Source organism: Branchiostoma floridae, chromosome 5 (assembly GCF_000003815.2).
Source record: "Branchiostoma floridae strain S238N-H82 chromosome 5, Bfl_VNyyK, whole genome shotgun sequence".
Classification (NCBI taxonomy): Eukaryota; Metazoa; Chordata; class Leptocardii; order Amphioxiformes; family Branchiostomatidae; genus Branchiostoma; species Branchiostoma floridae.
Window position 1 is genome coordinate 8,713,166 of NC_049983.1, and position 14,021 is coordinate 8,727,186.

The following is a 14,021-nucleotide window of genomic DNA, read 5'->3' on the forward strand; positions in this document are numbered from 1 at the left end:
CTGGTAGAGATGGTCGCTAGATAGCTGGGGTGCGCCTCCTCCAATTGAAACCCCAAATAAACTGATACCTATGGGTTCTCTTTAGATTCAATAAGCGCATTTGTTAAGAAGTGATGATTGAGAATCACAGAATGGGTGATCTAGTAATAGAGAACATTGGTAAAGATCGTTTGAAAATTTGTTTTTCCCAGTTAGAAGAAAGCCTGTAGTATCGGCCTCTCGTGATTACGCCCCCCCAACCCACCCCACACACATATAATGATAGAGTCGTTCTGTCGTGCCCGGCCGCTTGTTCCCGGCTGTGGTGCCCACATATGGCTGGAACCGGGAGCACTCCTTCCCCAGATGCATATTCAGGCTTTCTTACGGTATGCGAATAGCGCCTTCTATCGGCGGTCATTGTACAACCATGAATTGAAAAAAATGTTTTGCAGGAATCAATATCAGAACAAACATTTAACATATGCATATCAATAGGTCATTTGTTATTTCACTTTGCACCATTGTATGTTTCTTTCTGATGAGAACCTCGTAAGATGTCAGACAGAACTTGTCGTTCCATGGTGATGTACCATAAATATTCACTAGGCGGCGCTTCAGTACCGTCCAATTGCTCGGCATTGACGGACATGATCGTATCATTGCTAGTTCAGATAAACAATATTGAAACCCGCAACTTTGTCACTAATACGTTAGAGACATGTTAATATACTCTACATAGGACTCACAACAAGAACTGTTCAAGTCATGGCTGCATACTGCACCGTGTACTAAAACAGCTCCGTAATCATGCATCAGTCCCATGGAATGTCCATGGCATCTGTCCTTGGTGCTGAATAAGGTATTAGTTACCAGCATTCATGTCAATTATGATTATCTACTCCTCGCTTCACTATATACTATCACATAGATGATGCCAATACACTAGCATTCTTCAAGTGTCTGTAGGCTAGTAAAGGTCACTCGCACACTTTGGGCCTGAAACGAGATGTCATACAGATAAGAGACACTTGTGCGTAATCGACACACGTTGCAGCATTCCGAAATAAAAATTGCATCTTTTGATGTACAAACCGACGGAAACACCGTGGTATTTTCTCTATGTCGCCTTATTTCACAATAAGTATTTGTCAATATTTCACAAACTATTGCAATTTGGACGTGGTACGTTGTACCCCTTCAAAATTTTGACCATGATGTACGTAGCAAATATCATTCAGAAAATCCACCTATACACGTTTATGAAATGAGGTGAATGGCAGATTAAGATTATTTAGCGTTATGAAATGAAATTTAGTCAAAGGAAGCCAAATATTAATATTAAAATTTCCAAATGAATTGCCGTTTCAACCAAGAAGCCATACAAAAAAACAACAGTAGTGCTAAGTGTGAGTCGATGTAAGTTCTGATACCACAGTGAAGATGCAGATCAGAATGAAAGGACCGAAAATTTATTTATTAGATGAAATCATGTCACTGGTGGTAGCAAAGAATGGACAGGAAATACCTTTTTCAATGTATTTTTTAATGAAAGTTAGGTACAACGGTGTCATTACAATGCACAGTTGAAATCTCGGTCACGTGTACGCCAGGTGGAGAACATGTGAAGTAGGGTGCAAAGGTCACGGTCATAGGTCGTTACCTTGGCTTTGTAGCATGTGACCGAAAGTCAGCAGAAAGTAAATGTTTAGAGTACCACGCACAGTACGTTCCATATTGTGTGACGGACGAACGCATCGTATCATCTTAGATACATTTTTGACAAAGCATCAAACACGATGGCGAGTAAGTTTCAAGCCTCAGATGACTTTGACGACCAGTTCCTGACGTGCCCAGTCTGTGTGTTACACTTCCGGGATCCCAGAATCCTGCCATGTCTGCACACATTTTGTAAGGGGTGTCTGGAAGAATGGGTCACCAAACAACAGCCGCTGGAGTGTCCAACCTGCCGCACACAGGTCAGTCTACCAGACCAAGGTGTGGACGGACTCAGGGCCAACTTCTACGTCAACAACCTGCTGGACTTCGCGGCGGCCAAGAAAGGGGCGGAGCCGGGCGTGCCGTGCCAGGTGTGCGAGGGAAATATGGAGGGATCAAAGTCTTGGTGTGCGGACTGCGCCATGTTGATGTGTGACTCTTGCACACTGTTACACCGAAAGTTTCCATCTTCGAAAGATCACGAAGTCACCACAGAAGAGACTCTAAAGGCAGAGGAGGGTAGAAGCAAATTTCATCGCAAACGACACTGCGACAAACACAAGAAGTATGAACTGGAATTCTACTGTGAGGTCTGCAAGACTTTGGTCTGTACCGCATGCACCGTGGTCGACCATCGGCCGGGCAAAGATCACAATCTGGTAGAAATCGCTACCGTTGCTCAGAGAAAGAAAGATACGCTACAAGGACTGCTGCAAGACATAGACCCGCGTCTGAAGGAAATAGAGGCCTCTGTCAAGGAAGTTGAAAGAAATATGTCAAACTTAATGCCTTCGAGAGAAGAAGCCACAAACCAAGCCAACGCATATTTCAACAAACTTGTTGACCTTCTGCGAGAGCGTGAAAAGCAATTCGTCATCCAGATTGACGAACAATGCCGAGCCGACGGCAAAGCTCTACAGACAAAGAAGGAAGCGATAGAGTTCGAGTTGGTCGGACTGACGAGTGCACGAACGTTCTGTCAACAAGCTGTAGAACACGGAAGTGACGTACACGTTGTGGAGGTGGGGCAAAAAGTACGGCATAAGACGCTACTCTACGGAAGGTAAACTTCTGAACACGTTCCAGCCGGACTGTATGAAACATCCACTCGGAGTTGCAGTTCTGCAGGACGGCCGCATGGTGGTGGCGGACAACAAACAGAAGTCGTGTCTCCTCCTTCAGCCTGACGGCAGCCTCATCCGGGAGATCGGCAAGGGGCAGTTACGCAGCCCGTACTTCGTGTCGGTAGACGAGTCGCGTGATGTGTTGTTCGTCACAGACAACAGCGCACACAAAGTATTCGCGTTCAACCTTGGCGGGAAATTGTTGTTTGACTTTGGCAAGCAAGGGGACAATGATGGCGAGATGAAAAATCCCCACTGCGTAAGGGTAGACCCGGCAGGTAACGTCATTGTGGGTAACGCCGGTGACGGCCGTGTGCAAGTGTTTCGTCCTGACAGGACTTTTAAACAGAAAGTGGCAACAGTTGAAGGTGGCTATGCTAGTGGAATCGCTCTTACTCCTGATGGTAACATAGTTGTGGCATGCTCCCAGGGACATTGTATGGAAATTTACATGTACAAGTGATCTGAGATCTATCGGAACAACTATGTAACATCCGCATTGTGCTTTTTATTCATCTTGTTAGTGTTGTTCTTTTTGGTCTTGCGTAAATTGAATGATGAGTCACGGGCTAAAATTTGGTATGTTTTTAAATCTTCCAACATTGTTTTCTTCCTGTTAAGCTTCACAAATGATATTTCAGTGTATACTTGGTAGAGTTAATTTCGCTGGCTGCATGAATGTCGGTAGCAACTTGCAAGAGACACTGTCTAGATCTGTACAAAATCATGAGATGTGTTGTTAGTCCGAGTTTGTCTACCAAACAGCATCATTTATGGTGTCTTCCTTTGTAACTGATCAGCACGTCTATTGTAAACACATGTAGTACAGGAACCAAAAACCAACATATATTACATCGTACGATAGTGTATTAGTTTGATTACAGTCGCTAAATCATAGCTTTAATTTTCACGTTTCTTTTTTGTTTAGAAAGTTAAGTATGAATATTGCCTCATGCATTCAATTATGTCAAACAGTTACGAAGAGATTATCATTCAACGATTTATTTGAGTAGAAAACAAATTTAAAAAAAACATATGTTGAAAACCAATTGCTAGTGGATTCATTTTCGTAGTTATATTTAGTTGCGTTGCACTTACTATACCAATTCACTCAAGCTCGCTAAAAAGCTTCCCTTGATAATTGTTATTGTGGACAGAAATTCAAAATAAATGTTTGTCTGTTGTGTAACTTCAACCGTAGTTCTGTTTGAATATCTCCTGAATTGTAATTTATTCGCTATTTGGCTAGGCATGTCTTTCATTGTTAAACATTTCATATATCAAAGTCCATATTCCAAAAAGAAACGACTGATCATGAAGCAACTGGATATGGTTCTGAAAACGGTCAAACGTTTTAGGTAGCATCCACTATATTTTGTCAGTGACACTGAGCAGATCTATTGAAGGGTAGTTTTATGCCCTTATCATGAATTGATGTGCAAAGGAATTGAAGACAAATACCACCTCAATTCATAGTAATGGTATAAAACCTGGTCTTCAACAGATCTGCTCAGTGTCACCAACGAAAGATGTTACCTGAAACGCCTGGCCGTTTCAAAATCATATCCAGTTGCTTGAATAAGTGCTCTTTGGCGTATCTTATTACCTGGATGTCTAACCTACATCGACGTACCAAAGTCCTCATAATTTGCGTTTAGTTCACAGCCAACCATTTCTGGTAAGTGCAGTGTATAAACGTGACGTCATCAGTGTGCAGCATTTTAGCATAATGAATGTAGCTATCTAGGTTACAAACTACTACCATTCAAAAAGCCATGACCAAATTAAAGCATGTAAATACGTCGAGGTTGCAAAACTGGATATTCCGCTGCAGTACCGTAACAAGCTGCTAGGGGCCCAAAATCTTATCATTCCAACTTCTCATCAAGACCAAATAACAAATATGATATACAATTCATCCAGGCGTTCTCGAGTTATAATGTTCATTCGCATACCAACACACACACACACACACACACACACACACACACACACACACACACACATGTGAAGAGAAATCCAAATTAATTGTTCTACTGTCTTCTGTATTGGTGATATACATGAATCGTCCAAACGCAATACTGGTTAATTGCTCATAAACGATGGGCGAAACGAAACGTCAGCTATTTCTCTAACACTTTGCCTATTATCCTCGGTATAGAAGTACGAAATATGTTCTCTACTAACGGTAAAATTAAGTTCAAATTTTCCATTCACATTTTATTTGGTACTTTGAACGGTGTCCATTTCCGTTTCTAATCCCCTTGAATCTACTCTGTGCAAATACTATCATTCAATTTGGTTAACAGAGTCTGTAATAATGTCCTTCCCCTTAATGGCCGCCATATCGATGGACAGACGTCCGTATCTCTCCCTGAAGCAGCACAACATGGGGATCACTACAAAGGTCGCACCGAGGGTGGTCCAGTTCACCCACGTCACTCCTGTAATCAAAGCGATTAGGTGTAAGAAAATGTCGTGTGGTAATAAAACAAAGATCAGTTGATACATACAGCACTTGATATGTGGGTGAAATCTTTTCATATATTTGTAGAATACCTTGCACATTTGCCGTGTTAATTAAGTAAACGGTAATAAAGAAAATATGCGAACTATTACCGGATTCCACTAGATTTTTTTTAGAATGTTGAGAGATAACACAGTTCCAAACATTGGGCAGGTTTCTACTCAAAATGAAGTGATGTTTTATGTCAAAACGGAATGAAGGTCGCCAAGTTTGTTTGTTTTTAAATCGGTGAGTTAATATTTTGTGTTGCTGAAAAAGTTATTTTTGACAAAGACATATATGATGGCATCATATTAGAACCTTGAAACTGATACTAACATGTAAAGAATAAAAATACGTTCATTTGGCAAAAACAAGTTTGCTGCAATATGAAATCTAAGAGGTTTTAAGCAGGTTGAATGACTAAACACACAGAATATGGTATACCCAGCAAGATATTCGTTATTTTTGTTTTTTGATATCTCTTCTCTAACTCTCTAACTTTAGAATTGACTTTGGCCTTCTACGACATTAGACTCCGTTTTCCGATATTTTTTTGGCAATTTATTGCATAATATTATACGTCCTCATTTCGAAGCTGTTTTTTACGATTTACAGACAAAATTTAAACAGACGAAAATGTAGATATGTGCTCGTGGATGTCATCCATATAATTGAATCAACATGGCCTTTCCTAGCCCTACAATAAAAATACACTAGCTTTATAGACAGGGCTTTCAGAAAGTGTTGTTCTTACCAAGAAATGGTATCATCGGAAGGAAAAGCACCAGTAGACAGAAGATGTAGTACACCAGAGTCAGCACCATGGTAGTGATGCCCTCCGCTACAGGATAGGTGAGCTCAGCGGACATCTCGTAAAATATCGGTGCCGAGCCGCTCAGGCACACTTGGGTCAGGGAGAAGGTTGTGTACAGCGAGGCTTCACGTGCAAACAAATAAACAAACAAAGAAACAAACAAACATTATTTGTTATACTGTGACAAGACACTATAAATATAAGACACTATAAGTATAATACAGAAGACTAACTTTTTGAAATCAACACGAGAAGCGTGTAAAACAGAATCGCGGTTTGACCGAACAATGGCTTTCAATTATCTGTTGCTCATACTATTGTTTATATGAAGATATGCTGTATATGCTGTATGATGATCAAGATTTCGAAATGTTTTGTAGTTGTCCTGTGTAAGTTAGCCTTTTCTGGCGCTTTAATGAAAGTAAAATATGTCAAGACTGACGTATATGATCTACAAATGTATAACACTCATTTGTTGTTGCTGTTAACGTTGATAGTATGATCCTACTGCTGCTGTTGGTCTTTATATAAAAATGGTAAAAATTGCAAGGAAACAAATTGCAACAGGCCCATGTTTTTTCAGCTACAAGATATAGTACTGTTCTTATGGTTTTTGTATTGAATTCTTTATATGAATAAAGTTTTTAAAATATAACAAAAGAAAAGAAAGAAATAAAAAGCTGTTTGCGTACCCATGTTGAAGGGAATGAGGCTAACGTTGACCATGAAGGTGAACCACAGCATGGTGCCGGCCTGCAGCAGGGCCAGCAGCACCAGCATCAGCTTAAAGTGGCCGGCAAAATAGTCTCCCAGTCTGGGAGAAACAGTAGATAAAGTTTATTGCAAGTTCTTGCCCGAGGGCTAATTGCAAGTGACAAAAATGACAGACAAACAATGGTAAACAGTATATTAGTAAGCGACCACTCCAGTATAAAGTCGACAAACTGTAACTTATTGGGTTTGACTTCTTTTTCTGAGATAGTAGAAGACAAAGATCCCACCTTATCTGTAATGTGTGGGTTTTGTGATGTTAAGAGTAGACTTGATTTCTTTCTTTCGGTGACCAGCCCCCCATACTGTCCTGCCACTCTGCTACATATAACATAATGTAATAGACCACCACAGGTTGCCTGTCACCAGTAACCATGGTGACAGCTGTCTGGTCCAGGTCATTGATTTTTTTTAGAAGAAGAAGAAGAGAAGGGGCAAAAACAATGGGTTTCTCTTGTGTGAAGGTCACACAATATTGCTATATTGCACGTGCACGTACCTTGCCAAGACGAATGAAGAAGCACAGCCGATCAAATTTCCATAAAACCCCACCCAGCCGGCTTGGACCTATAACGATATTGCATCCTAAATCACATAATTCAAACAGTAGCAGCAGCACGGTAGCAGAAAGCAGTAGTGTACTCCATATAACATGTACATTTAAAATATCTCAGATCTCTATATATAGAGAGACAATCCTGCTGCTGGTACATTTTTTTTATCAAACGCCATCCATTCTAGCATAGAGTGCAGGGCATGACAACAAAAACAAAGCAAAAACAAAATAGCGATATATAGTATACTAGTAGTACGTCCAACCCTATTGACTTTTAGGGTCTTCTAAGCGTTGCAGTCAAGTATGGACTTTGTGCTTTTCGTCAAGAAGTATCTTATTGCAAGGCAGTGATTTATGAAATTTTGTTAACGTCATGATGACGCCATCGACAACCGCGCCAATTTTTAGAAAAAATGCTTTTCCTTACTTGTACTTCAATGTTTTCTCAATGATATTTGTATGCAAAGTGACGTCGAAGAAGTATACCTGAGTGACGTTATACGGAGACACGTTGACGTCCAGAATGTTGCCCCACCCCCCGAACGTACCCTGCACCATCCCGTAAGACAGGCACACCAGCCAAAATGTACCGTTCCTGTACAGATTTTTCAAGGCAACAAATGAAATCAGGAAAAAGTGCATCATGATTGCATGTATCAATCTTCAAAACATGAGAGGCATTAGTCCAGTGTCACTGACAAAGCGTATTGTGTGAACTAGGAGCCCGCGACTCTATATGTATATATATGACCTCCAATCAAATGTACGTTTGAGCTTAGTGTTTTGTGGTATGTTGTGGTCAGTGTTTTCATCTTTTAGGGGAAAGCGAGGATCTAAACATGCGGGCCAATGCAAACGCGTACGAAACCCACTGAACACGCGAAGCCGGGACCTACATCTGCTTGGAAATTATACTAATCATTATTGGCACAAAAACGTGCCAACACTTTCGCAAGGTCTTCTACAATTTTTCATATACAATAGTGGCTACAAATGAATTAACTTACGTACATGCACACAACTTACATTGATAAATAGATCAACATGTCGAGTCAATGTATCGTTTACATTACTTGTTCGACTGAGTTCTAAACATTCATTCTTTGTACATAGTAGTGGTTATCTTCTCTTAGACTACAACTGAATGTACACTAAACATACATTATATAGACGCAAGGTACTTACGTTACCAACCCTTTTACTCCTGACACGAAGTTGAGTCTGCTTATGGAGGCAGACAGACTGGGCGGAGATGGGGGACAGGCGGGGTAGTACACGACAATGGCGAGGAACAGCATGGCCGTCAAACCAAACTCTGTTAGTACATAACAATGGCGAGAAACAGTACAGCCGTCAAACCAAACTCTGGAAAAACGTATTCAAATATGGCAAACTAAATGTCTTGCTCATGTCTATGCCACTCACTGCCATGGGGTTGGCGGAAAGGAATTAACATAGAAAAACGTCCACATATAGCTTCACTCACAAAGAAACATTTCCGAATTAACATGTTAACCTTCATATTTCATGGAAATATGCATTAGAAGTATAGATGCAATAGATCACTAGTAGGCTTGCCATACACGAGTATACATGAGCGGCTGTTCATCAAATGTATAGTCTAGACTAAATTTTGTATAGTCTAGACATATTGATTCCGCTAAAATGGACTCAAAATAAATTATAAACACAATTTTCCATACTTACCAATGTACATCAGCCGCATTATCTGCCCCGCCTCTATTGATCTGGTGTCTGGGGTAAAGTAGATTGTTAGATTATTGCATCATGTAATCAAAATTTAAAAAAAAATGACCATTTTAACCCTATTCAGACCGGGGGGGGGGGGGGCTTTTGAGGCCTGCGCCAAGTTCGATGTCCTATAACGCCAGAACGGCTTACGCTAGAGCCACCAAATTTGGTGAGTTTTCCTAAACTATTGTTGGCAACAATTTTACGAAGTTTGACAAATTTTCCATTTTTTCGTGTTGCCATGGCAACAGTTTGTTGACAGGCAGTTTTGCCAAAAATCACTATTTTTGGTTCTAACAATGTATTTTTCACATTTAGTTGCTATATTACTGGTATTTTGTTACATAAATAAAATCTTATATTATTTAGCATATCTTTCATAATTATATATGCATAAATTATGCTAATTTGATGACGTCATCAGCCCAAAATCCAAGATGGCGGACCGTATGGCCAGATCAAGAATAACAAGCTAATCGTCCCATAAAATGTGTAACTACCTGGTATTTTTTCATCAAAAACCATCTAAATGAATGAATTTAGTCTATTTCCAGTGCCCTTTGTGATTATTTGTTGCAAAAAAAGGATTTTTAAAAATTCAAGGTGGTTGATATAATATGGCGGAGCCCAACTCGTATCTTAGATGTGCATGACGTCATTTTATGACGTCATTTTCACGTCATTGATGTTGCTATTGGCAACGTATGTCGTAATAAACATTATTATTCTGTTATCTGCACTTGTTGTTACATTTTCGTAGCATAACTTGAATGTTTCTGAGAATACCCTTTTTTCATGGGTCCGGCCAATATAATCAAATTGATGACGTCATAATTACGTCATCTTACGTCAACGTAACGTCATACGTCAAAAACTTGTCAGATATTATGTCGACATCACGTCCTGAAAATTTGGTGGCCCTACGGCACGTCGTAATAGAGTTATAAGACTTAGAAGTGGAGGGCCTCAAAAGCCCCCCCCCCCCCGGTCCAGGGATGACCAAAAAAGCCCGGTCTGAATAGGGTTAAAGACATGTGTAAATTACGAGGCAAAGAACGTGCAGACATGGGACAAGCAAAGCGCGCCATAAGCTGAGTGGTACCTGTGTTGTTGGCATAGCTGAGTCCCGGTATTTCCACAGGTATACTGCATGAAAAATATCAATACTGCTATAAGCAGAAAATAAGCACCGATGAATATTCTATTTTGGTTTTATAAGTTATCTGTGATACATTTGGCACAGTTTATTCAAAATTATATCAAATAGAGGATTTACCTGTCCCAAAGTCGTTTACCAAGTATTTCGTTGAAATAATGTATCAAAGTTGAAAGGTAACGCGTGAAGCGTTGTCTAACTCACAGTGCGTTGCTGTGATTCCTCGTGTGATTGGTCACTTCTTCCGGCTGGTACACAGCCAACGGACCAATCACGTAGCTGAGAGCACAGCCCACGTTACCAAGGAGACCAGCAATGGCCGTGGCCGTGGTCCTCTGTTCTGGAGGGAACCAGGTCGCCGATATGAGAGGCGGAGCCGCCATCATGACCGGGGCTCCACAGCCGTTAAAAAACTGGCCCAGATATATCAACCTGCACACGAAAAAGTTATGGACAGATGTCAACCTGCACACAATTAGGTAATAGCCTCGTAAAAAAACGCCTTCGAAGTAGAAACTACTTATAACGTTACCTTCCATGCACACAAAAATCCAACACAACCGAAGCCTCGGCGAATTTTAAAAGTCGCCAGTTGGTCAAAAGTGCCGTCATATCTAGTTTGCCGACCTTTCAATTGATTAACAATATCTAGGAAGTCGACAGCACGCATGCGTATTTGCACTAAAAGGACGAAACTGCGTGCCGCAGCAGTATGCTAGTAGTACGTAACGTTACATGTAGTGGAACATAAACATGCATGTACCATGTAGCAACGGGTTCCTCCAGTGTGAAACACCTCATCCCCGTCCCCAAAGTCATGAAAAATGCCGCCAGTAGCACCGACGTACGGAGACCTGTATGTGCATGTTAGGCCACAGCAAGTAAATTTTATGGATGACATCAGCGCATTAATTTTCGCCTGATTTCAGAAAAAAAATTCTTTCTTCTGCAGGGATGGTCAACATTACGATAAAATACCAAAATGAGCAAATATGTTGTGTTAATAATTGTACTTGTAGAAGTGACACTTACGAGGTACCCAGGGCTGTATTTGTAGAAATGAAACTTATTGGATAGTTGTAAATGTGACACCAATATGGAAGCCATGAGTGTGGTTACCAACTTTGTTGGTGATGCCAATCTACCACACTAGTGTCACTTTTACCACACCAGTTCATGTCTTGAATACAGGAATGAATGCCTTGTTGGCTCTGATACCATGTTTTGTCCCTTTAATTCTTGTTACAACATTCATCACAACTTTATGGTGCCTATTTTTGAAAATGTAGCCATCTTGTTTTTTTCACCCATCTTGTTTTTTTCCGCACTATTTTTGCAGTCTGCAAAGGATGTCATCCATAAAATTTACTTGCCGTGGCCTATTATGACATAAAACCCAGTTAATTTGGAAGAACGCCACTTGTAACCAATATGTATATCAAGAGAATAAAGTAGTTTTAACCTCTAAATAAAATCTACATCCTAACAATGCGCTGTTCCGTCAAACGACCTTAGGACAGGATGTTCAAGGTCACAAGACAGGAAGTGGATTAGCACAAGACGTATTTATGGTATAGTTTACATTGTAAAACACAACATGAAAGATAAAGCTAGATTAAAGACCACGAAATACTAGTATCGAAATATGAGAAAAAAAGACTACAAGCGTTTCCCATTACGGGCCACATCCGCGCGCCTATTGTTTTTCGCATATTCTACAAAAACACAACCTGTGGCCACATGTGGCCCACTAGTGTCCCTGCTCTATCAGAGTTTTATGCTCGCCAAGAGGATTATGCTCTCCGGGGTGAGGGGGCACTTGCGGTCAGGGCATTGGGCTACAGTCTCCATTAAACCAAGGAGCTTTATCAACGTTGATGAAAGCTCCTTGCTCTAACATATCGCAGACCAGTGAGATACAGTTTAATAGTACGGCCATACATCCTTACCTTTGACATCTAGTAGCCATGAGAACGGGACGGCCAGCAGAATGTAGGAGAAACAGCCACAGTTGTTAACGAGAGCAATGTTACTGTCCGTCCAGCCCAGCACCACCCCAGCCGAGTCCGCGATAGGCCCCCAGGTGTTGCCAATGGCACACTGCGTCGACGCAAACAAAGAAAATATCCCTACAATATACCAGCGTCGCTTGTAAGCACGGCATTTGGACCCGTCGTCAGACGTAGGGACGTTGTCATTGATCGAGGCGTACGTCTCTGCACTGTTTTCTTCCAAAAGTGGTCGGATTTCTTCGTACTGTTGATCGCCCTTAACGTCCGCCATCTTGAACGTTACTGGGTCTTACTGAGGTAGGAAGTTGTCAAACCGGCAGTGCATGGACTCAAATAAACGTTCAATCGTATCTCCGTGTTCCCCAATGGTGTGCAAGGTCACGTGTACCTTATCGTAGGCCACCATGTCCGCTATCCGTCTGTGGAACCGTTCAACGTCCGATGAAGTTGAACTTCACAGCCTGTTGCATTGGGGAGGAAAGAAGAGCTGGCATCCGCCCAAAAGTGGCACTGACCTGCTGAACTGGTCATGCCAGATAATTAAGGACATACCAGGCGGAGTCGAAGGGAAGAAACCTCGAGAGAACTTCAAGATGTTTGCTAAGAAGAGATCAGATGACACAGAGGATAGAGCCGTTCAAATGAATCTTAACGAAAGCGCAAGTCGATAGGATAAAGATACAACTGGAATGACTGAATGTATATGTTGCCCCAACGATATATACACAAAGTGACAGACGTCCGGGCGTTTCGAGTTTCAGGGAATGTTCACAAGTGCTTTTCAACCGAATGATACATGTACAAATGGGGAGAACTGAAATGTCACCGTGACCTGGGCCCTTCTATGACTTAAAGTATAAACATGAACACACAATTCCTTTAGACATCCTAAAATATAGGTAGGCTTGTACGAAATGTTCACCAGAAAAGTCAAAGCAGGCCGGGGAAGCCAGGTCAAGGTCGCCCCACAAGGTGCGGAAAGATTCCTGTGTGAGAAGACAACCTTGGGGCGGAGGCGTTTTAGTTTTGAGGGGAGCGCTGATTCGCCCGTACGATACATTAGTATGTTCATTAGGAAAGCCAAAGCTGGCGATGAGGTCATTTGAGGACATTGGCGGCGGTTAGCCTCATTTGCAGGACTTCTGATTCGTGATTTTCGACATATAGCCAGCCCAGGTTCTTTAAGTTTAATATACTGGGGAGAACAATTTTGCGAGAGCCTCTACCTTTTCAGAAGTGAACTGCAACCGCGTGGATTTTGGTGCCCGTAAGACGGACTCGGCTAAGTTGTATTCCACTGGCGAGGATTTTTCAGGGGTGACCTGCAACCGCGTGGACTAACTAGTATTGGTCTGTCCACAGGCACCAAGTGACTTGGTGCCTGTGGACAGACCAGTTACTAGGCCGAGCCATGGAAGTCCACTCGGCTTAGTTATATTTCACTGGCGTGGATTTTTCAGGGCCCCTGAAAAATCCACGCCAGTAGCAGGCTGTTATGGCTTAGTTGTATTTCTCCTGAAAAGTCCACGGCTGTGCAATGCAGTGAAACCAAGACCGCCTCCAGTAGCGCTCCTTCTACAGACATGAAGTCCCCGGCTGTGCAATGCCAACGAAGCCGAGACTGCCTCC

General features: G+C 41.7%; 2 protein-coding genes across 2 annotated transcripts; one reads left to right on the forward strand and one right to left on the reverse strand.

The window, feature by feature from the left end:
* The first annotated feature begins 1,778 nt into the window (after positions 1-1,778).
* Positions 1,779-3,285, forward strand: LOC118416134 (tripartite motif-containing protein 3-like). Its single transcript, XM_035821211.1, has 2 exons — positions 1,779-2,720; positions 2,785-3,285. The coding sequence occupies exons 1-2, from the start codon at positions 1,779-1,781 to the stop codon at positions 3,283-3,285; spliced, it is 1,443 nt and encodes a 480-aa protein (XP_035677104.1).
* A 1,826-nt stretch (positions 3,286-5,111) lies between these two features.
* Positions 5,112-13,269, reverse strand: LOC118416135 (solute carrier family 49 member 4 homolog). Its single transcript, XM_035821212.1, has 9 exons — positions 12,330-13,269; positions 11,144-11,234; positions 10,585-10,812; positions 8,658-8,852; positions 7,959-8,067; positions 7,416-7,483; positions 6,838-6,959; positions 6,086-6,268; positions 5,112-5,266 (listed from the first exon to the last, which is right to left on the reverse strand). The coding sequence occupies exons 1-9, from the start codon at positions 12,661-12,663 to the stop codon at positions 5,112-5,114; spliced, it is 1,485 nt and encodes a 494-aa protein (XP_035677105.1). The 5' UTR covers positions 12,664-13,269.
* Positions 13,270-14,021: the final 752 nt, after the last annotated feature.